This window comes from Pristiophorus japonicus, chromosome 7, assembly GCF_044704955.1.
Source record: "Pristiophorus japonicus isolate sPriJap1 chromosome 7, sPriJap1.hap1, whole genome shotgun sequence".
NCBI classification, from domain to species: Eukaryota; Metazoa; Chordata; class Chondrichthyes; family Pristiophoridae; genus Pristiophorus; species Pristiophorus japonicus.
In genome coordinates this window covers 66,544,791-66,570,088 of record NC_091983.1, presented here as the reverse complement: position 1 = coordinate 66,570,088, position 25,298 = coordinate 66,544,791, and the positions used below count along the sequence as shown (strand labels likewise).

The 25,298-nt window shown below is 44.7% G+C and overlaps 1 protein-coding gene and 1 long non-coding RNA gene across 2 annotated transcripts in view; one reads left to right on the top strand and one right to left on the bottom strand.

Annotated features, from left to right (window-relative positions):
• nbas (NBAS subunit of NRZ tethering complex) overlaps nt 1-25,298 on the top strand; it is a 357,427-nt gene that overhangs the window by 319,213 nt on the left and 12,916 nt on the right. The window contains exon 51 of the mRNA XM_070885013.1: nt 480-608. Coding sequence (XP_070741114.1) covers nt 480-608 — 129 coding nt within the window. The remainder of the gene's footprint in view (nt 1-479; nt 609-25,298) is intronic.
• Nucleotides 222-15,360, bottom strand: LOC139267150 (uncharacterized). Its single transcript, XR_011593837.1, has 3 exons — nt 15,145-15,360; nt 4,835-4,911; nt 222-4,353 (listed from the first exon to the last, which is right to left on the bottom strand). It is a non-coding gene; the product is annotated as an uncharacterized lncRNA (long non-coding RNA).

The window sequence follows — 25,298 nt, the reverse complement described above, 5'->3', positions numbered from 1 at the left end:
TGTGTCTGGGCTGAATTTGAACCCAATTTCCAGAGCAGAAAGGCCAGTGTCTAGCCTGCTGTGCCACCCAGTTCTCTGCTAGATTCTTTAATAATAAAGTCTAACTCTTTTTCAAAGCTCCTTGAGATCTTTTTTGGAGTAAAAAGATGACATGAGTGAGTCCATCTTGTAATGATTGTAATCGAACAAAATAACACACACCAGTTATGTTGCTGGTAGATTGTTAGTGTTTTATTTTAAGAGCAAGATTACTGAGCTATTCATCACTTTGTTTACAACTTAAATTTTGCAGAAAAATATGGAAATGATAGTCACAAAACCAACCACTAACACCATATTTTGTGACATCTTACAGAATAAAAAGGCTCAAACATTTTGGTGTGAGGACCTCTGCACATTGTTTTTGTAGCTTCTGAATTAGCTATCACTTAGTTGCAATGCTCCTACTCATTAACTTAAGGCCTAATATGTTTTTACAGTATGTGAAACAAATTTGTCTTCTGCTCCTGGACCAATCCATCCTGCTGCCGGCATTGAAGCTTGGAATAGAAAATGGCAACCATGAGCTGCAGACACTGGCAATGGAACGGATAAGAGCTGTCACTCAGGTATGAACAGTTCATTTGTAAATCTCTTAAATCTCACGGTAATGAACCAGCTTTTTTATCTAAAACTTCAAAAAAGATTAATCTTTCTAATACGCTAAATTTGAGATCACTCAACGGATTCCTTGATAATATAGAACAACAAGAGTAAATTGTATTTGTACATATGTTATCTACAAATCTATTTGACCATGATTTAAAAAGGTTGACTTGCCGTAGACTATCCTAGTTTTGTAGCTGAACAGGAAACCTGAGTGATATGGTGACATTAAATAACCACAAATTACAGTAGAACAACATGATTACTGGAAATAAAAATGTTTTGTCTTCTTGGATAATGAACGCAACAATTGGATTTCTACAATAAATACCAACATGCATTATGCAAACCAAGATTGGTTCAGAGATTAAGCAAAGCTTAGTGAGTAAATTGATCCTGCAATTTGTGTTTCACTGTGATGCAGTACATGAATTCAGGTTTATTATTTTAGTTTAGTGATAGTTGTAAGTATCATGTATGAATTTATCCAACTGTGTGGTTTAAAAATGTTGGGGGTGAAATTGCCCCTTTGGGAACAGCCAGTTGGCCGCTCACGGGATGCTAATTTTTATCGTATGGGGCGCAGCAGCCAGAGGACCCCCCCCAGAATTGCCCCCGGGATTCTGCAAGTGGAAATGGGTTTGCGCCTTGTACTTTTTGCCCGGGCGGGGCCGCACATGGCAATGAAGTCATCGTCGTGTGTACCAACCCCTTATCGTCCTGCGCCAACCCCTTTGCACCCCGCGGGGGAAATTGTCCCGCGGCGCAAAACTGTCGTGGCTGGAGCGTCCTGGCCATCCTTAAATGGGAGAGCCTTGCACCGCGGCCGCCATCTTTTCTTTGTCGGCCGACTTTACAGTCGCCCCGACAATCACAGTCGCTCGTTCGGCCAGGCCGCCAGCATACAGCCCAACACCGTCTCTTGGGTGCCGGGCTGCTTGCCCGGCAGAAACATAGAAAATAGGTGCAGGAGTAGGCCATTTGGCCCTTCGAGCCTGCACCGCCATTCAATACGATCATAGTTGATCATTCCCTCAGTACCCCTTTCCTGCTTTCTCTCAATGCCACCTTGATCCCCTTAGCAGTAAGGGCCATATCTAACCCCCTCTTGAATATATCCAATGAACTGGCATCAACAACTCTCTGTGGCAGGGAATTCCATAGGTTAGCAACTCTGAGTGAAGAAGTTTCTCCCCATCTCAGTCCTAAATTGCCTACCCCTTATCCTAAGACCATGTCCCCTGGTTCTGGACTTCCCCAACATCGGGAGCATTCTTCCCGCATCTAACTTGTCCAGTCCCATCAGAATCTTTTATGTTTCTATGAGATCCCCTCTCATCCTTCTAAACGCCAGTGAATAAAGGCCCAGTTGCTCCAGTCTCTCCTCATATGACAGCCCAGCCATCCCTGGAATCAGTCTGGTGAACCTTCGCTGCACTCCCTCAATAGCAAGAATGTCCTTCCTCAGACTAGGAGACCTAGACTGAACACAATATTCCAGATGAGGCCTCACTAAGGCCCTGTGCAACTGCAGCAAGACCTCCCTGCTCCTATATTCAAATCCCCTAGCTATGAAGGCCAACATACCATTTGCCTTCTTTACCGCCAGCTGTACCTGCGTGCCCACTTTCAGTGACTGATGAACCATGACACCCAGGTCTCGTTGCACCTCCCCTTTTCCTAGTCTGCCGCCATTCGGATAATATTCTGCCTTCGTGTTTTTGCCCCCAAATTGGATAACCTCACATTTATCCACGTTATACTGCATCTGCCATGTATTTACCCACTCACCTAATCTGTCCAAGTCACCCTGCAGCCTCTTAGCGTCCTCCTCACAGCTCACACTGCCATCCAGTTTAGTGTCATCCGCAAATTTGGAGATATTACACTCTATTCCTCTATTCCTTCATCCAGGTCGTTAATGTATATTGTAAAGAGCTGAGGTCCCAGCACTGAGCCCTGCGGCACTCCACTAGTCACTGCCTGCCATTCTGAAAAGGACCCGTTTATCCCAACTCTCTGCTTCCTGTCTGCCAACCAGTTCTCTTTCCACGTCAGTACATTACCCCCAATACCATGCACTTTGACTTTGTACACCAATCTCTTGTGCGGGATCTTGTCAAAAGCCTTTTGAAAGTCCAAATACACCACATCCACTGGTTCTCCCTTGTCCACTGCTAGTTACATCCTCAAAAAATTCCAGAAGATTCGTCAAGCATGATTTCCCTTTCATAAATCCATGCTGACTTGGACCGATCCTGTCACTGCTTTCCAAATGCACTGCTATTTCATCCTTAATGATTGATTCCAACATTTTCCCCACTACTGATGTCAGGCTAACTGGTCTATAATTACCCGTTTTCTCTCTCCTTCCTTTTTTAAAAAGTGGTGTTACATTAGCTACCCTCCAGTCCATAGGAACTGATCCAGAGTCGATAGTGTTTGAAAATGATCTCCAATGCATCCACTATTTCTAGGGCCACTTCCTTAAGTACTCTGGGATGTAGATTATCAGGCCCCGGGGATTTATCAGCCTTCAATCCCATCAATTTCCCTCCTAATAAGAATATCCTTCAGTTCCTCCTTCTCACTAGACCCACTGTCCCCTAGTACATTCGGAAGGTTATTTGTGTCTTCCTTCGTGAAGACAGAACCAAAGTATTTGTTCAATTGGTCTGCCATTTCTTTGTTCCCCATTATAAATTCACCTGAATCCGACTGCAAGGGACCTACATTTGTCTTCACTAATCTTTTTCTCTTCACATATTTATGGAATCTTTTGCAGTCAGTTTTTATGTTCCCTGCAAGTTTCCCCTCATACTCTATTTTCCCCCTCTTAATTAAACCCTTAGTCCTCCTCTGTTGAATTCTAAATTTCTCCCAGTCCTCAGGTTTGCTGCTTTTTCTAGCCAATTTATATGCCTCTTCCTTGGTTTTAACACTATCCTTAATTTCCCTTGTTAGCCATGGTTGAGCCACCTTCCCCATTTTGTTTTTACTCCAGACAGGGATGTACAATTGCTGAAGTTCATCCATGTGATCTTTAAATGTTTGCCATTGCTTATCCACCGTCAACCCTTTAAGTATCCTTTGCCAGTCTATTCTAACCAATTCACGCCTCATACCGTCGAAGTTACCTTTCCTTAAGTTCCCTCCCTGGTGACCCAGTAGGCGCCATGAAAGCGGCTGCAGAGGTCACAGCTGCCCTCCCTTTTAAAAGAAGGGGAGGGACATTGTGATGCATCAGCGCAATGCGACACGTCCGCATTGTGCTGATGTCATCAGCACCATGCCCCGCGGAGGCCATTCCTGCCTCCGATACCACCCCGTAACGTTTTCTCTTTCTAAGTGCCTAATTCAGCAAGATTTATCAGCCCATCTCGCCAGGTGCTAAATCTTCACTTCATTCAAATTGTGCACCCCAAATAGGACGCAGGGCAATTTAGCCCCCATTGTTTTCCTGGCAGTTAGCTCTGGTAGTCTAGTTGGTTTTGCACTTGTCAATTTGATGGTTGCAAGTTTGTTCTTGGTTGCCTGTCACTTGAACAGAGTTGGCTTAGTGCTTGCTCTCCCTTTATACAGAGACTGCTTGGTGTGTCATAATTCAGAATAGTGCAGAACGGAAAAATGCTACTAAGTTCAGCTCACTTGAATTGAGCCTTCCAATGGCTTGGTGATAGTAGAAAACTTGCTGCAGATTGTGCTATCCTGGGTGGAAAGAAGTTATATGTTAGTGAATGGTCTGCAAGCAAAGAGAAAAATGTGCATCTGTAGAGAAAATTAAAACCGGAACAGGATTACACACAATACCATCTGTTTCTGTTTCTCTAACAGTTGAATTTGACTTAAATTCATCTGGCAATTTGAACTTTGAAAAGCTGCGTGCTTGAAATAATAATTTGGATGACTATAGATTAGAGCTGAAGTGCGGTGACGTGCTTAAAGGGAAAAACAATTGCAGATACTGCACACGTAAAATAAAAACAGTTAATGTTGGCATTGCATGGAAGAGCATCATCTGAAAAGAGAAAACTGAGATGTCTTTGGTAGAGCACTATCTTCACATCTTCCAAAGGCTACCTACTCAGTGGTAAACTATCTGTTAGATATAAAATTCAGTGTGAGGAGTGTGTGATTGATCAAAAACTTGGACGTGAATGTTGCCCTTATGGTAAACCCAGTACATTACCTGTAGCATCAGTTCGGCCTGTAGCATAAGTGGTTCTTGCAACTTGCCTGTCGCACTCATGTCACGTACAAAAGGTGCTATGAGATAGTGAGAGTACATGTTAAAGATAAACGTTAAATATTTATTTAGTAACTTAAAAAAATATTTTAAAATCCTTTTAAGGTCTCCTAATCTTGGATTTTATTACCGACTGTAGGGGTAAAAATGAGGCTTCTCTCCCTCGGGGTGGATTAACTGATATAGTTAATTGACACCTCGCTCAGCTCCCAATGTATAACGACCACGGAAGTAAATAAACGAAACCTCAGGTTTACCAGTTTTATTACGAGCAATACACGGGAAGGTTCAGTCTAAACCTCCGAAATAAAAGAGTTTTCAAGTATAATTTATACAGGTTTTGGAGAGGAGCTATCCTTCTACAAAATTATCAATAGGTCTATTGCTATCAGCGGAGTTACATCTGAGTGGTATATAAAACTGTCCATCTCCCATTATTGTGTTGCTCCATTGCTTACCCTCTACCCCAGACTGCACGTCGCCCGAAGTAACTACCAAAATATTGGCTTCCTTATCTCTTCCTCAGAGTATACCTGTCTCCGCCACCCTCTTGGCTGCTTCGTCTGACCATGCATCACCCTGTTGATGTTGATCGCACACTCCTGGGGTCGGAGGGAGGCTTCCACTAATTTTTTTACCATCTCCTCATGTTTAAGTGGCCCTCCTCCTGAGGTCATGTATCCCCATCTGCTCCAGGCTATCATATAGATGTTTACTCTTTTTCCCCTAGCCAGCTGAGAGCCTCAGTGAGAGCCATGAATTCAGCCACTTGAACTGATTGACCCCCTTCTAACCATCCTTCCCTTTTGAGCTGTCCGCTGCTATTTACCACGGCCTGTCTGTGGTGTCCCATGTCTGCCTCCTTAAGCGGGGTTTCACTTGCCTGACTACTTCCCTCATCTTCTTCTGTTGGGTACTACTGATGCTCTTTTCTCTGCGTAATGATCCATCCTGCAGGTTTGTTACAGTTGTCTATTATTGTGCCTCCCCATTGGAGGGTAAGAGCAATGCTTCCCACCTTGCCCTTCGCGCGTCGGATACCGTTATTAGCCTTCCTGTGTTAAGTAATTCTCCTAAGGTATGCTGGGTATGTGTCCCGATATTACTATGCCACTGGCCTATACCTGTCCCCATGTAATGATCTTTACTGTGGTGGATATAGATGTGGAAGGGCCTATTCTGGTCATGTAATCCCAGGGCTGCAGCACTTGTGAGAGCTTGTTTTAACCTTACAACCACAATTTCCTGATCTAGGCATTTCTGCAGTAGTTGAATAGCCCTAGTACCTGCCTGCTCCCTTTCACGGTTCCTGGCCTGAGCATTGATCGAATTGCTTCCTTTCTGTCCTTAGGCATCTGTCTCTTTCCTTGTGATATTATAGAGGCAAGCCTGAAGGCTCTGTGCCTCAATACGAGGAGTATTCAGAATAAGGTGGACGAATTAACTGTGCAGATAGCAGTTAGCAGGTACGATGTGGTTGGCATCATGGAGACATGGCTCCAGGGTGACCAAGGCTGGGAACTCAACATCCAAGGGTATTCAACATTTAGGAAGGATAGACAGAAAGGAAAAGGAGGTGGCGTGGCGTGGCTGGTTAAAGAGGAAATTAATGCAATTGTAAGGAAAGACATTAGTTTGGATGATGTGGAATCGATATGGGTGGAGCTACAGAATACCAAGGGGCAGAAAATGCTAGTGGGAGTTGTGTACAGACCTCCAAACAGTAGTAGTGATGTTGGGGAGGGCATCAAACAGAAAATTAGGGGTGCATGCAATAAAGGTGCAGCAGTTATCATGGGTGACTTTAATATGCATATAGATTGGGCTAACCAAACTGGAAACAATATGGTGGAGGAGGATTTCCTGGATTGCATTAGGGATGGTCTTCGAGACCAATATGTCGGGGAACCAACATAGGAGGGAGGCCATCTTAGACTGGGTGTTGTGTAATGAGAGAGGATTAATTAGCAATCTCGTTGTGCGCAGCCCCTTGGGAAAGAGTGACCATAATATGGTGGAATTCTACATTAGGATGGAAAATGAAACAGTTAATTCAGAGACCATGGTCCAGGACTTAAAGAAGGGTAACTTTGAAGGTATGAGGCGTGAATTGGCTAGGATAGATTGGCGAATGATACTTAAGGGGTTGACAGTGGATGGGCAATGGCAGACATTTAGAGACCGCATGGATGAACTACAACAATTGTACATCCCTGTCTGGCGTAAAAATAAAAAAGGGATGGTGGCTCAACCGTGGCTATCAAGGGAGAGGCCTATAAAGGCCAGTGGGAGTCGGGCAGTTTGAGCAGTCGGTCGAGGAGGCAGGAGCTCGGAGCAGCGCGAGTCCGGGGTCGTCAAGAGGTGTACCAGTGCAGCTGTAGTGGGGACAGAAGGCAAAAAAGTAAAAGAAATCGAAAGGTGACGTCACAGCCAAGTGGGTAAGTGATTGGCTGGTGATTGGTGAGCAGTTTTTCTTTTTCTTTTTCTTTTCTCTTATCAGTAAGTAACATTTAGCATTGTTGTTGCCAAATTAAGTTAATCTAGGGGTTAATTCATGGCAGGACAGCTCGAACACATGTTATGCTCTTCCTGTACTATGTGGGAAATCAGGGACGCTTCCGGTGTCCCTGACGACTACGTGTGCGGGAAGTGTGTCCACCTCCAGCTCCTGACGGACCGCATTGCGGCACTGGAGCTGAGGATGGATTCACTCTGGAGAATGCTGAGAATGACGTGAATAGCACGTTTAGCGAGTTAGTCTTACTGCAGGTAAAGGGTACACAGCCAGATAGGGAATGGAAGACCAACAGGAAGAGCAGTGCAAGGAAGGTAGTGCAGGGGGCCCCTGCGATCAGCCCCCTGCAAAACAGATACACCGCTTTGGATACTGTTGAGGGGGATGACTCATCAGGGGAGAGCAGCAGCAGCCAGGTTCATGGCACCGTGGCGGGCTCTGCTGCACAGGAGGGCAGGAAAAAGAGTGGGAGAGCAATAGTGATAGGGAATTCGATTGTAAGGGGAATAGATAGGTGTTTCTGTGGTCGCAACCGAGACTCCAGGATGGTATGTTGCCTCCCTGGTGCAAGGGTCAAGGATGTCTCGGAGCGGGTGCAGGACATTCTGAAAAGGGAGAGTGAACAGCCAGTTGTCGCGGTGCATATAGGTACCAACGATACAGGTCAAAAACGGGATGAGGTCCTATGAGACGAATTTAAGGAGCTAGGAGCTAAATTTAAAAAGTAGGACCTCAAAAGTAGTAATCTCAGGATTGCTACCAGTGCCACGTGCGAGTCAGAGTAGGAATCACAGGATAGCTCAGATGAATATGTGGCTTGAGCAGTGGTGCAGCAGGGAGGGATTCAAATTCCTGGGCATTGGAACCGGTTCTGGCGGAGGTGGGACCAGTACAAACCGGACGGTCTGCACCTGGGCAGGACCGGAACTAATGTCCTAGGGGGAGTATTTGCTAGTGCTGTTGGGGAGGAGTTAAACTAATATGGCAGGGGGATGGGAACCAATGCAGGGAGACAGAGGGAAACAAAATGGAGACAGAAGCAAAAGACAGAAAGGAGATGAGGAAAAGTGGAGGGCAGAGAAACCCAAGGCAAAAAACAAAAAGGGCCACTGTACAGCAAAATTCGAAAGGGTCAAAGTGTAATAAAAAGGCAAGCCTGAAAGCTCTGTGCCTCAATGCGAGGAGTATTCGGAAACCAGGAGAGGGCTCTGAGCTAGTTAGAGTGAGTGAGAGCTCAGATGAACAGGACCCCAAGAAAGAATGCAAAAGGCAGGAGGCAACAGAGCACAGTAGCACTGGGGTAAGGGTAAACAACAAGGTGATAGGAAGGGACAATATGTATGTCAGCACAAATCATTACAAATGGGTATGATTTGTTGGCCATTACAGAATCGTGGTTGCAAGGTGGCCAAGACTAGGAATTAAACATACAGGGGTATCTGACAATTCGGAAGGATAGACAAGAAGGGAAAGGAGGTGGGGTAGCTCTGTTAATAAAGGATGATATCAGGGCAGTTGTGAGGGAGGATATTGGCTCCAATGAACAAAATGTTGAATCATTGTGGGTGGAGATTAGAGATAGTAAGGGGAAAAAGTCACTGGTTGGCGTAGTTTATAGGCCCCCAAATAATAACTTCACGGTGGGGTGGACAATAATCAAGGGAATAAACTTGCGCAAAACATAAAAACAGATAGTAAAAGCTTTTACGGATATATAAAACGGAAGAGAGTGACTAAAGTAAATGTTGGTCCCTTAGAAGATGAGAAGAGGGATTTAATAATGGGAAATGTGGAAATGGCTGAGACCTTAAACAATTATTTTGCTTCCGTCTTCACAGTGGAAGACACAAAAACCATGCCAAACATTGCTGGTCACGGGAATGTGGGAAGGGAGGACCTTGAGACGATCACTATCACTAGGGGGGTAGTGCTGGACAGGCTAATGGGACTCAAGGTAGACAAGTCCCCTGGTCCTGATGAAATTCATCCCAGGGTATTAAAAGAGATGGCGGAAGTTATAGCAGATGCATTCGTTATAATCTACCAAAATTCTCTGGACTCTGGGGAGATACCAGCGGATTGGAAAGCAGCTAATGTAACGCCTCTGTTTAAAAAAGGGGGCAGACAAAAGGCAGGTAACTATAGGCCGGTTAGTTTAACATCTGTAGTGGGGAAAATGTTGCTATCAATAAGGAAGAAATAGCGGGACATCTAGAGAGGAATAGTGCAATCAAGCAGACGCAACATGGATTCATGAAGGGGAAATCATGTTTAACTAATTTACTGGAATTCTTTGAGGATATAACGAGCATGGTGGATAGAGGTGTACCGATGGATGTGGTGTATTTAGATTTCCAAAAGGCATTCGATAAGGTGCAACACAAAAGGTTACTGCAGAAGATAAAGGTACGTGGAATCAGAGGAAATGTATAAGCATGGATCGAGAATTGGCTAGCTAACAGAAAGCAGAGAGTCGGGATAAATGGGTCCTTTTCGGGTTGGAAATCGGTGGTTAGTGGTGTGCCACAGGGATCGGTGCTGTGACAACTGTTTACAATATACATAGATGACCTGGAAGAGGGGACAGAGTGTAGTGCAACAAAATTTGCAGATGACACTAAGATTAGTGGGAAAGCGAGTTGTGTAGAGGACACAGAGAAGCTGCAAAGAGATTTGGATAGGTTAAGCGAATGGGCTAAGGTTTGGCAGATGGAATACAATGTCGGAAAATGTGAGTTCATCCACCTTGGAAAAAAAAACAGCAAAAGGGAATATTATTTGAATGGGGAGAAATTACAACATGCTGCGGTGCAGAGGGACCTGGGGGTCCTTGTGCTTGAATCCCAAAAAGTTAGTTTGCAGCTGCAGCAGGTAATCAGGAAGGCGAATGGAATGTTGGCATTCATTGCGAGCGGGATGGAGCACAAAAGCAGGGAGGTCCTGCTGCAACCGTACAGGGTATTGGAGAGGCCGCACCTGGAGTACTGCGTGCAGTTTTGGTCACCTTACTTAAGGAAGGATATACTAGCTTTGGAGGGGGTACAGAGACGATTCACTAGGCTGATTCCGGAGATGAGGGGGTTACCTTATGATGATAGATTGAGTAGACTGGGTCTTTACTCGTTGGAGTTCAGAAGGATGAGGGGTGATCTTATAGAAACATTTAAAATAATGAAAGAGATAGACAAGATAGAGGCAGAGAGGTTGTTTCCACTGGTCGGGGAGACTAGAACTAGGGGGCACAGCATCAAAATACAGGGGAGCCAATTTAAAACCGAGTTGAGAAGGAATTTCTTCTCCCAGAGGGCTGTGAATCTGTGGAATTCTCTGCCCAGAGAAGCAGTTGAAGCTAGCTCATTGAATGTATTCAAATCACAGATAGATAGATTTTTAACCAATAAGGGAATTAAGGGTTATGGGGAGCGGGCGGGTAAGTGGAGCTGAGTCCACGGCCAGATCAGCCATAATCTTTTTGAATGGCGGAGCAGGCTCGAGGGGCTAGATGGCCTACTCCTGTTCCTAATTCTTATGTTCTTAAGTCAGGGATAGTATTAAAGCCAAGGAAGTGGCATACAAATTGGCCAGAAATAGCAGCGAACCCAGGGACTGGGAGAAATTTAGAACTCAGCAGAGGAGGACAAAGGGTTTGATTAGGGCAGGGAAAATAGAGTACGAGAGGAAGCTTGCAGGGAACATTAAGACGGACTGCAAAAGCTTCTATAGATATGTAAAGAGAAAAAGGTTAGTAAAGACAAATGTAAGTCCCCTGCAGTCAGAATCAGGGGAAGTCATAACTGGGAACAAAGAAATGGCAGACCAATTGAACAAGTACTTTGGTTTGGTATTCACTAAGGAGGACACAAATAACCTTCCGGATATAAAAGGGGTCAGAGGGTCTAGTAAGAAGGAGGAACTGAGGGAAATCCTTATTAGTCGGGAAATTGTGTTGGGGAAATTGATGGGATTGAAGGCTGATAAATCCCCAGGGCCTGATGGACTGCATCCCAGAGTACTTAAGGAGGTGGCCTTGGAAATAGCGGATGCATTGACAGTCATTTTCCAACATTCCATAGACTCTGGATCAGTTCCTATGGAATGGAGGGTAGCCAATGTAACCCCACTTTTTAAAAAAGGAGGGAGAGAGGTAACAGGGAATTATAGACCGGTCAGCCTGACATCGATAGTGGGTAAAATGATGGAATCAATTATTAAGGATGCCATAGCAGCGCATTTGGAAAGAGGTGACATGATAGGTCCAAGTCAGCATGGATTTGTGCAAGGGAAATCATGCTTGACAAATCTTCTGGAATTTTTTGAGGATGTTTCCAGTAGAGTGGACAAGGGGGATCCAGTTGATGTGGTGTATTTGGACTTTCAGAAGGCTTTCGACAAGGTCCCACACAAGAGATTAATGTGCAAAGTTAAAGCACATGGGATTGGGGGTAGTGTGCTGACGTGGATTGAGAACTGGTTGGCAGACAGGAAGCAAAGAGTAGGAGTAAATGGGTACTTTTCAGAATGGCAGGCCTATCATGTCACCTCTTTCCAAATGCGCTGCTATGGCATCCTTAATAAGTGACTAGTGGAGTACCGCAAGGATCTGTGCTGGGGCCCCAGCTGTTTACATTGTACATTAATGATTTGGACGAGGGGATTAAATGTAGTATCTCCAAATTTGCGGATGACACTAACTTGGGTGGCAGTGTGAGCTGCGAGGAGGATGCTATGAGGCTGCAGAGTGACTTGGATAGGTTAGGTGAGTGGACAAATGCATGGCAGATGAATTATAATGTGGATAAATGTGAGGTTATCACTTTGGTGGTAAAAACAGAAAGACAGACTATTATCTGAATGATGATAGATTAGGTAAAGGGGAGGTGCAACGAGACCTGGGTGTCATGGTACATCAGTCATTGAAGGTTGGCATGCAGGTACAGCAGGCGGTTGAGAAAGCAAATGGCATGTTGACCTTCATAGTGAGGGGATTTGAGTACAGGGACAGGGAGGTGTTACTGCAGTTGTTTTGGGCCTTGGTGAGGCCACACCTGGAGTATTGTGTACAGTTTGGGTCTCCTGACTTGAGGAAGGACATTCTTGCTATTGAGGGAGTGCACTGAAGGTTCACCAGACTGATTCCTGGGATGGGGGTACTGACATATCAAGAACGACTGGATCAACTGGGCTTGTATTCACTGGAGTTCAGAAGAATGAGAGGGGATCTCATAGAAACGTTTAAAATTCTGACGGGTTTAGACAGGTTAGATGCAGGAAGAATGTTTCCAATGTTGGGGAAGTCCAGAACTAGGGGTCACAGTCTAAGGATAAGGGGTAAGCCATTTAGGACCGAGATGAGGAGAAACTTCTTCACCCAGAGTGGTGAACCTGTGGAATTCTCTACCACAGAAGGTTGTTGAGGCCAATACACTAAATATATTCAAAAAGGAGTTAGATGTAGTCCTTACTACTTGGGGGATCAAGGGGTATGGCGAGAAAGCAGGAATGGGGTACTGAAGTTGCATGTTCAGCCATGAACTCATTGAATGATGTTGCAGGCTCGAATGGCCTGCTCCTGCACCTATTTTCTATGTTTCTATATGTTACTTCGCTCCTTCCCACCTATACCTTCCGAGGATTTATTTTTAATTCTGCGCTCTGTATAGCTCCTAGCACTGTATTTAAAGCTGGTACGTGTTGTTCTGTGCTGGAGGCAATCAGGATATCATCCACATACTTCTTTGCCTGTTGAGGACCTCGCCTTCCTGCACCTCCTCCCTTATTGCAGCTAAAACATATCAGGGGAGCTGCGCAGGGGTGTGTCTCCTCCCCCTTCGTCTCTGCTGCTATTTTTGCTATCTTCTCCCTTCGTTCTGACTTTAACTCCTCTCCGTGTTCTGCCCCTCCAAAGTTTCATCTTAATTTTCAAGAATGCTGCATCATTTTTGTCTGCTAAGGTTAGGCTATGGGCGTCTCGTATTTCTTCCACCTTTTGCCAGAATTCTGTATTCCTACTATTTACTTTAGGGGTTGATAACTCATTCAATAGAATTTGTCTCTCCTGTGGGCTGAAAGACACCTCCTGTATGGTAGTGTGGGCCGCTCTACGTCCGTTGGTGGGAATTGTGGTCGTGTGTATCGGCGCCGCTGATAGATAGCCATTATCATGTGTCGGGGTCACTCTACTCCGTACTCGTTATCCCAGTCTGGTTTACTGTTGGGTTGGGTTTGTGGACTACACTTACCCACCGTGGGGTACATCGGCTCTGTTGCTGTATTGATGGTGCTATGGCTGCGCATTGCACTATCCGTTTGGTCCTGTCTTTATCTCTTCCAGCTTATTTATCTTAGCTTCTAACTCTCTTGAATTTTTTTTTGAGTATCTATCTGTCCTCTGTAACAGGCGAGTATTATTACATTGGCTTTTTTCGTTTTATTTTTATGCTGACTATCCCATCATTTGCTCTGTCTGTCAGGTGAGTCTTCTGGCTGCTATCCTTGCTTTTTCATTTCTTTCTCAATTTGGGTTTCTTAATAAATATCCAGTATAAAACAGCTGTCAATGGAAAGGGTTAACTCCTTTGCAGATTTGTAAGAAGGCCTGACGTCATTACGTGACTTCACATAATCATCCGAATTTTTTCCCCCAAGTCTTTGTCCCTTCAAAACTTGCTTAGAAATTAGGAATTCATTGAAACAGTAGAAATCATTAGTAAAGCTGTCATAATTAGCTTTAAATAAAAACTTTCTCATCGGAAAAGATAACATTTTAGATTAAACTCCAATTTTCTAAACTTCCAGTTCAAATACTTGCCAAAGAATTTTTTAATTGATTTAAAACGAGACCACATACTTTTAATAGCTATTTTGTTTACTGAAATCCAATTTTCACACAAGCTATGTACATTCCAGCATTTTGTTTTTTTACGGTCCCGTTCACTAAGCAAATCTTGTGTCTTATTTCTCTCAGCAACATTTTCTAATTCCCAATTTCTTTCCTTCCTTTGCTGAGTTCGCATAGTTTAGATCTTTTCCCCTTTTGAATCCAAACTTAATATTTTGATGGCCTTCCTCCAGTCCATAGTTAAACATCTTTGTTTTTCTTTTTTGGCACAAAGCTGCAGCTTCTGTGTCAAGTTTAACTCAAGTTTTTATTTTGTTTACATAAAGACAGACATTCACACTCTTCTTCAAATAAGACAATCGCAAACATTTTTTTTCCCAAATTCGTTCAATTTGTTTCCTTCTTAGCAGCTGTAGCTTCAAGGTTGCATCTTTATCTTTTGATAAAACAAGCTGTCCTTTGTGAATTCAATGTTTTTTCCAGTATTTTTCTTTTTTCGTCTTTTCCCTATTAGCACTTATACCCGGGACTCTCTTAGTCCATATCTCAGAGACCCCCCTTGGTCTTCATTTTATCCCACTGGCCAGTTTTCCCAAACATCCTGGGGTCCCAACTTTTTAGGTTGTATTCCTCCTTGTTTGCGCCGGCTTCTCCGTGTTATTACCGTGTCACACTTCGGGATATGCACCTTATTTTTCCTCTAACGATCGCTGGGGTCCCACCCCCTTTTTAGGTTGTATTCCTTCTTTTTCAGGCAATACACCTATCCTCAACCTTGATTTTCGTCCTTCCCTGGTTCGCTATAACTTGTATTCCACAGATTACCCCTTCTAATTCTTTATACAGATGACCTCCTTCCCCGTCAATGCTACAGCTGCAGGTGGTACAAAATATACTCACTGCCATTCAGCTGTCACATCATCCAGGTCAGAGGGTCAGCACCCTGCTCGCAGCGCCAAATGTTGGGGTAAAAGGAAGGCGTCTCTTCCCTCGGGGTGGATTAACTGATATAGCTAATCGACACCTCGTCCAGCTCCCAATGTATTACGACCACGGAAGTAAACAAAACCTCAGGTTTACCGGCTTTATTATGAGCAATGCACGGGAAGGTTCAGTCTAAACCTCCGAAATACAAAGAGTTTTCAAGTATAATGTATACAGGTTTTAGAGAGGAGCTATCCTCCTACAAAATCATCGATAGGTCTATTGCTATCAGCGGAGTTACATTGATTTGTCGACTCTTATCAGACTGGCTCTGAGTGGTATATACAACTGTCCATCTCCCATCATTGTGTTGTTACATTATTTGCCCTCTACCCCAGACTGCACGTCGCCTGAAGTAACTGTACCAAAATACACTGGCTTCCTTATCTCTTCCTCAGAGACGTCGAATCAAAAACTGCTGACTTTGGCTGTTTAAGTGTTACTAAGGTTACGGATACAGTTTAATGCGTTATAAGTGTGCTATACCTATATAAGCAAGTGTTACATACATAGGCAATTTTTCAGACCCTCCTAATACTGATTAGTTCACTGTCTTCAGCATAATTCTGACCACCTATTTGCAACTCTTACAATTTATCCCTTACACCCACACACCTCCTTCCCTGTCTCAAGCCACCCAGAATATATAGCCACATGCTCTCCCCGCCCCGTCCTCTAACCCTTTTTATCAGGAATACTACACTTGTCCTTGACTTCCCATGTGCAATGCCATGGGAGATCAGCTAGTGTATAAAATGAACTGTGTTCTACTCTGTCATGCTTGATAAACTCTGTTATACTTCAGAGCGTCTCACATGAAAAACATATGTCCTACTTACCTGTTCAGTTGAAATAATTACCATCTATTAAATAAATGATGCTGATTCTGTTCACTATAGGCATGTAGGAAAGGTGCTCATTCATAAACCAGTAAACAGATGGGAAAAGCTACCAATTATGAATCCCTAATCAATACAAAACTATCCAATCAAATATTCACTTTTTTTGCCCGAAAGTTACTAATTAGGCAACTGCATTAAAGCTACGCAATTAAATCTCTCAAAAAGAAATCTGATTTTGTCCATACTGTTCACTTCACCTGATAGAAACTGAGTGCGCAAGTAAAGGAACATGTGTTAGCGCCATACAGAAAAGAGGTGCGACACAGTAAAGGAGAAACTTACACAAACCGTGAGAGAAAGAGTCGGACAAAATAAACATGTCTCGAAGCATATGGAAAGAGAAAAAAGAGGGAAGAGCAATACAAAACAAAAATAGAGAATAGAAAATAAATAAGAGTTGCAAAAGAAGCGAGATGATTTTAATAATGCCACAAGGAGACCAGTTACATTATATAATAATACATTGGGGCTGATATTCATCCGCCGAAGATCTGTCCAGTGCTACTTTGGAAGTGGCCTGGAGCGGGCGGGAGGAGAGAGCCACCGGGAACCACCCACTGACGTCAGCGGACGGCCAAGTGGCGCAACTGAGCTCCCGTCCGCTGAGCTTCCAGATTCCTGTTGGCAGGACTCGGCGGCAGAACGGGGGTGGACCGCTGGTTGCAGGCTGGTCTACCAACGGTAAGTCTGAAGAACCTGAAAAAAGGTAAGTGAACATTTTTTTTTAATTTCAACAGCGACTTACCTGCATGAGGTCCCCTGAAGGTCTTCGGATAGATTTTGTATTTTTCATTGGTGATTTTTTTTTTTTCGGGTATTTGACCCTCTGTGGGCCCGACTCCATCCTCTGTGGCACTTGGGCGGCAAGCGCCTTTGCCGCCAAGACTGGGACCTCCCGCCCGCTGCCGCCCTGATTGGCGGCGTACGTCGTCCATTTGCCGCCCACCAACCTTTGAGGGACCTCGGCCATTAATATCCCGTCCAAAGTACCGTCCAGTACCTCAGCGGCCATCGGCGGCACTTGGGCGGGCGGAGGCCTTGATGAAAATCGGCCCCCATTGTGTGTTACCTGTACAAGACAAAACATCTCTCATACTTTAAACCAGCAAATCCTCTGACCCACCCAGAGGGTCACTTGTCGTCTCTTCAGAATTTTCAGCTTTTATTTCCAGTGCAATTAAATAGCGTTCGTTGTATTTAGATATCTTATAAAATCGGGTACATATTCACAATATTTGTATACTTGTCATTGTAAGTAATGGAAAAGTAACAAAGTATGCAAGTATTCCTGAATTGGCAGTAGTAGAAGTTAAGTTCTGTGCTTAGTTCAGAAAGTAATTTTGACACTTCATAACCTGCAAATATATCTGATACTAAGATTTTTTGGGGTTTCCAATTTGAACGTTTGTATTATATGGAAAAATCAAACTCAATCATGGCATAATAATAGGTTGAATATCAGCAGATGTAGTAAATTACAGTTGTCCTGTTAGTAACATGCTTACCATGAGTACATAATCCTTCTCAAAGCAAAATTCACATTTTAAAAGAATTTTGTGCTACCGATATTTCATCTCTGCCTTGTCACACAGTGGCGAAGTTTCATAAAACTTTCCATCGCACATTCTTGGATAAGATACAAGATTAAGCTTATCTGATGGATGATCCTTTTCTCTTACTCAAGTCGCATCCAATTTGAATTTTTCAGATCAAGCAGGTTTTTAGGCTGGGATAATGGAACCAATTTGTGGGAGGGGGAGATGAAGAGAGGGGAAGACAGTGAGGGAGGGAGTGGGAATGGATGGACAGAGATGAGCCAAAGGTCATAAGATCATCTTGGGAGGATGGCTGGGCTGCTGCAGGAAAATTAACTCAGCTGGTGGGTGGGGGCCTGGTGAATCAGGCTGGGAAATTCCTCGGTGTGGGTGGTGTCATGTATCCGACATGGCTACTGTTTGTACTATCACAAGGTGTGCCACCAGAGGGCACAGCAGTGGGAGACTTGGTTACCTGTACAGGTGTGCCTGGCCTAGTATAAAAGGCAGGCCACCAGGTATGATTCTCACTCTGGAGTTATCAATAAAGGACTAAGGTCACTACAGTTCAAGTACAATGCCTCATGGAGTCATTATCAGAGCATCCAAGGACATAACAGGTGGAAGTTGGGGATGACGGAAATCTTTCTCAGTGGGGGTAGGGTGCAGCCACAGACTTGCTCAGCAGAGGGATAGGGATGGGGGGAGGATTGGAAAATTCATAGTCTGGAGTGGGAGGAGTTGACGCTGAAAATCTGTTGAGTGGAGTGGGAGTGAGGAGTAGTTGAAATGCAGACTTCATCAGCAGAGGGATTTGATGCCAAAAGCCTGTTAATCATGGGATGGGAGGGCAGGAAAATAAAGACTTCATCAATGCAGGAAATTCCAAGGGGCTATAGTGTTCGGGAATTGCCAAAGACTTCATCAGTGGGGGTAAATGCCAAAAACCTACTCAGTGGGCGGAGATTTGCGGTTCAAGGTCATCATCATGGGCAGTCTCTCGACATCGAGGAAGACTTGCTTCCACTCTCAAAGTGAGTGCTTAGGTGACTGAACAGTCCAATACAGGAATTACAGTCTCTGTCACAGGTGGGACTGACAGTCGTTGAGGGAAAGGGTGGGTGAGACTGGTTTGCCACACGCTCCTTCCGCTGCCTGCACTTGTTTTTTGCATGCTCTCGGCAATGAGACTCGAGGTGCTCATGCCCTCCCAGCTGCACTTCCTCCACTGAGGGCGGTCTTTGGCCAGGTCGGTGGGGATGTTGCATTTTATCAAGGAGGTTTTGAGGTTGTCCTTGAAACGTTTCCTCTGCCCACCTTGGGCTCGCTTGACGTGTAGGAGTTCCGAGTAGAGCACTTGCTTTGGGAGTGTTGTGTCAGGCGAACAATGGGGCCCGTCCAACTGAGCTGGTCGAGTGTGGTCAGTTCTTCGATGCTGGGGATGTTGGCCTGGTCGAGTGCGTCTGTCCTCCCAGGGGATTTGCAGGATCTTACGGAGACATCGTTGGTGGTATTTCTCCAGCGATCTGAGGTGTCTACCGTATATGGTCCACGTCTCTGAGCCATGCGGGAGGGTGGGTATTACTACAGCTCTATGAGCTTAGTGGCAGATTTGAGGGCCTGATCTTCGAACACTCTTTTCCTCACCATCCTCCACCTGCTCCACGACGACATGCAAGCCGTGATCCTGACCAACGGATCCATCACAGACCCAATCCAGTCCGGACCGGGATCTAGCAGGGCTGCGTCATCGTGCCAACCCTCTTCTCGATCTTCCTCGTTGCAGTGTCTACCAGTGTCACACTCAACAAACTCTGGAGTGGAACTAAACTACAGAACAAGTGGGAACCTGTTCAACCTTCATCGTCTCCAGGCCAGATCCAAGACCGTCCCAACCTCTGTCGTTGAACTACAGTACGCGGACGACGCTTGCATCTGCGCACATTCAGAGACAACTCCAAGTCATAGTCAACATCTTCACTGAGGCGTACGAAAGCATGGGCCTTACACTAAACATCCGTAAGACAAAAGTCCTACACCAACCTGACCCCGCCACACAGCACTGCCCCCAGTCATCAAGATCCATGGCGCGGAGGCCCGCCCGGACAATACCTCGACGGGGCCTCGCCCGGACAATACCCCGACGGGGGCCCCGCCCAGATGCCTGACCGATGGGGCCTCGCCCGGACAATACCGCGACGGGGGCCCCGCCCAGACGCCTGACCGACGGGGCCTCGCCCGGACAATACCTCGACGGGGGCTCTGTCTGACAACCTCCCTGACGAGCCCTGGAAAGCCCGAACAGTTCCTCAGCAGGTATTCTCCCCCCCCCCCCCCCCCCGACATTCCGGAAGTACCTAAACTTGGGGTGTTTCCGGATTTGTGACGTTGGAAAGTAAATCGAAAGGCCGGAATCTGGAACGGTCTCAGTCCCGAGGGTTCCGGATTTTAGGCGCTGCCCCTGTATATACTTTAAATATTTTAGATATTAGTGTGTGCCCTTGCAGTCAACAATGTCTATTGTAAGACTCCTGTATCAGATCAAATGTGTAGAAATTAACATTTAAAAGCGTATATAGTAGAGTGAAATAAAGCTTCATAATATGACAGAAAATAACTGAAGAAGGGAGGAACTTGATGACACCAAGTCTGCAATCCATTTAAAATCTGAATTGGCTTGGCAGTTGAATTGTATACACTGATCCTTGTTTTACAAACCTTTCTGACAACACATTGAACAGCAGACACTATTAAATGGGTCTGTGTTGATTTACTAAATATGCTGTGGTGCTGTTAAGATTATGAATATTAACATTTGAATACCATCATGATTAGTCAAGCATGCATAGTGGCGCCCAGTTGCTACATGAATATTTTTTAATTAAAGTAATTGAATACGAAGATTCCCTCCACTCAAAAAAAATATATGCCTTGCGCTCAATCCCAAGAGATTTTGCAAAAACGGTCTGTGCATTTAAGCATATGTCCTGAATGGAGATTCCACGACCACCCCCTTCCCCTTCAGTATCTGATACTACTTTCATAAGTAACATTCCAAAAATAAACCCTAGTGACAACACAGTGTTCATCCCTCGGTGGACAACTGGTTTATTACCATCTTTCAGGAGAAAACCCTCAGTAAAGTCAGCTCTTGCCCAGTGGGATGCAGGCCAGAATAAAGTCTATCCATGCAACCACATTCTTTTCGCACTTTGTCAAAGTTCTTAAGCCAAAATGCAATGATAATCACTTGCAAGTGTTTATTAGCAATTACTTTGAACAAAAAGGTAAAGGATATAACTTCACAATAAGTACATTTTTAAGCTTTTTAAAATTTTTGAATGTGAATCCAAAAATGCATCAATTCTGGTACTCCACATGTCTTGTGAAGAACAGTACCAGTGTGTTAGCGCTGACAAGATGTCATGATGTAAAATATGCTACTGTAATCCAGAGGCCTGGACTAACAATCCTGAGACATCAGTTCAATTCCCACCTCAGCAGCTGTGGAATTTCAGTTCAGTTAAATTTTTTTTAAATCTGGAATAAAAAGCTAGTGTCAGTAATGGAGACCATGAAACTACCACTGTGCATTCACTAATGTCCTTTATGGAAGGAAATCTGCCGTCTGCCGTCCTTACCTGGTCTGGCCTATATGTGACTCCAGACCCACAGAAATGTGGTTGACTCTTAACTGACCTCTGAAATGACTCAGCAAGCCACTCAGTTGTAACAAACCGCTACAGAAAACAATAATAAGAGTAAAACTGGACGGACTACCCGCATCGAGCTTTGGCACAGGCTTCGGACACGACAACAGCACATCCAGACCAGTCGACCCTGCAAAGTCCTCCTCACTAACATCTGGGGACTTGTGTCACAATTGGGAGAGCTGTCCCACAGACTAATCAAGCAACAGCCTGACCTAATCATCCTCACAGAATCGTACCTTTCAGCCAATGTCCCAGACTCCTCCATCACCATCCCTGGGTATATCCTGTCCCACCGGCAGGACATACCCACCAGGGGTGGCAACACAATGGTGTACAGTCGGGAGGGAGTGGTCTTGGGAGTCCTCAACATTGACTCCAGACCCCTTTAAGTCTTATGGCTTCAGATCAAGCATGAGCAAGGAAATCTCCTGCTGATTACCACCTACTGCTCTCCCTCAGCTGATGAATCAGTACTCCTCCATGTTGAACATCGCTTGGAAGACGCACTGAGGGTAGCAAGGGCACAGAATGTACTCTGGGTGGGGTACTTCAATGTCCATCAACAAGAGTGGCTCGGTAGCAGCACCACTGAAGGACATATCTACCAGACTGTGCCTGCAGCACGTGGTGAGAAAATCAAAAAGCATCTATTCATGACAGCATTGGTAGCAGTGATCACTGCAGTGTCATTGTGGAGACGAAGTCCCATCTTCACACTATTATACCACCGTGCTAAATGGGATAGATTCACCACAGATCTAGCAGCTCAAAACTGGGCATCCATGAGGTACTGTGGGCATCAGAGCAGCAGATTTGTATTCCACCACAATCTGGAACATCATGGCCTGGCATATCCCTCACTCTACCATTGCCATCAATCCAGGGGACCAACCCTGGTTCAATGAGGAGTGCAGAAGAGCATGCCATTAGCAGCACCAGGCGTACTTAAATATAGAAAATAGGTGCAGGAGCAGGCCATTCGGCCCTTTGAGCCTGCACCACCATTGAATAAGATCATGGCTGAACATTCACCTCAGTACCCCTTTCCTGCTTTCTCTCCATACCCCTTGATCCCTTTAGCCATAAGGGCCATTTCTAACTCCCTCTTGAATATATCTAACGAACTGGCATCAACAACTCTCTGCGGTAGAGAATTTCACAGGTTAACAACTCTCTGAGTCAAGAAGTTTCTCCTCATCTCGGTCCTAAATGGCTTACCCCTTATCCTTAGACTGTGACCCCCTGGTTCTGGATTTCCCCAACATCAGGACCATTCTTCCGGCATCTAACCTGTCCAGTCGCGTCAGAATTTTATATGTCTCTATGAGATCCCTTCTCATTCTAATATACTCCAGTGAATACAGGCCCAGTCGATCCAGTCTCTCCTCATATGTCAGTCGCGCCATCCCGGGAATCAGTCTGGTGAACCTTCCCTGCACTCCCTCAATAGCAAGAACATCCTTCCTCAGAATAGGAGACCAAAAATGAACACGATATTCCAGATGAGGCCTCACCAAGGCCCTGTACAACTGCAGTAAGACTACCCTGCCCCTATACTCAAATCCCCTAGCTATGAAGGCCAACATGCCATTTGCCTCCTTCACCTGCATGCCAACCTTCAATGACTGACGTACCATGACACCCATGTCTCGTTGCACCTCCCCTTTTCCTAATCTGCCATTCAGATATTCTGCTTTCATGTTTTTGCCACCAAAGTGGATAAGCTCACATTTATCCACATTATACTGCATCTGCGATACATTTGCCCACTCACCTAACCTGTCCAAGTCACCTGCAGCCTCTTAGCATCCTCCTCACAGCTCACATCGCCACCCAGTTTAGTGTCATATACAAAATTGGAGATATTACACTCAATTCCCTCATCTAAATCATTGATGTATATTGTAAATAGCTGGGGTCCCAGCACTGAGCCTTGCGGCACCCCACTAGTCACTGCCTGCCATTCTGAAAAGGACCCATTTATCCCAACTCTCTGCTTCCTGTCTGCCAACCAGTTCTCTATCCACGTCAATACATTACCCTCAATACCATGTGCTTTAATTTTGCACACCAATCTCTTGTGTGGGACCTTGTCAAAAGCCTTTTAAAAGTCCAAATACACCACGTCGACTGGCTTTCCCTTGTCCACTCTACTAGTTACATCCTCAAAAAATTCTAGAAGATTTGTCAAGCAAGATTTCCCTTTCATAACTCTATGCTGACTTGGACCGATCCTGTCACTGCTTTCCAAATGTGCTGCTGTTTCATCTTTAATAATTAATTCCAACATTTTCCCCACTACTGATGTCAGGCTAACCGGTCTATGATTCCCTGTTTTCTCTCTCCCTCCTTTTTAAAAAAAAAAAAAGTAGTGTTACATTAACTACCCTCCAGTCCATAGGAACTGATTCAGTGTCGATAGACTGTTGGAAAATGATCAGCAATGCATTCACTATTTCTCGGGCCACTTCCTTAAGTACTCTGGGATGCAGACTATCAGGCCCTGGGGATTTATCAGCCTTCAATCCCATCAATTTCCCTAACACACTTTCCTGACCATTAAGGATTTCTTTCAGTTCCTCTTTCTCGCTAGACCCTCGGTCCCCTAGTATTTCCGGAAGGTTGTTTGTGTCTTCCTTCGTGAAGACAGCACCAAAGTATTTGTTCAATTGGTCTGCCATTTCTTTGTTCCCCATTATAAATTCACCTGATTCTGACTGCAAGGGACCTATGTTTGTCTTCACTAATCTTTTTCTCCACATATCTATAGAAGCTTTTGCAGTCAGTTTTTTATGTTCCCAGCAAGCTTCCTCTCATACTCTATTTTCCCCCTCCTAATTAAACCCTTTGTCCTCTTATTCTAAATTTCTCCCAGTCCTCAGGTTTTCTGCTTTTTCTGGCCAATTTATATGCCACTTCCTTGGATTTAACACAATCCCTAATTTCTCTTGTTAGCCATGGTTGAGCCACCTTCCCCATTTTATTTTTACTCCAGACAGGGATGTACAATTGTTGAAGTTCATTCATGTGATCTTTAAATGTTTGCCATTGCCTATCCACAGTCAACCCTTTAAGTATCATTCGCTAGTTTATTCTAGCCAATTCAAGTCTCATACCATCGAAGTTACCTTTCCTCAAGTTCTGGACCTTAGTCTCTGAATTAACTGTGTCACTCTCCATCTTAATAAAGAATTCTACCATATTATGGTCACTCTTCCCCAAGGGGTCTCGCACAACAAGATTGCTAATTAGTCCTTTCTCTCATTACACATCACCCAGTCTAGAATGGCCAGCCCTCTAGTTGGTCCCTCGATATATTGGTCTCGAAAACCATCCCTAATACACTCCAGGAAATCCTCCTCCATCGTACTGCTACCAGTTTGGTTAGCCCAATCTATATATAGATTAAAGTTGCCCGTGATAACTGCTGTACCTTTATTACACGCATCCCCAATTTCTTGTTTGATGCTGTCCCCAACTTCACTACTACTGTTTGGTGGTCGGTACACAACTCCCACTAGCGTTTTCTGCCCTTTGGTATTCCGCAGCTCTACTCATACAGATTCCACATCATCCAAGCTAATGTCATTCCTTACTATTGCGTTAATTACCTCTTTAACCAGCAACGCTACCCCACCTCCTTTTCCTTTCTGTCTATCCTTCCTGACTGTTGAATACCCCTGGATGTTGAGTTCCCAGCCTTGGTCACCCTGGAGCCATGTCTCCGTAATCCCAATTATATCATATTCATTGATAGCTGCCTGTGCAGTTAGTTCGTCCACCTTATTACGAATACTCCTCGCATTGAGGCACAGAGCCTTCAGGCTTGTCTTTTTAACACACTTTGTCCCTTTAGACTTTTGCTGCAATGTGGCCCCTTTTGATTTTTGCCTTGGATTTCTCTGCCCTCCGCTTTACTT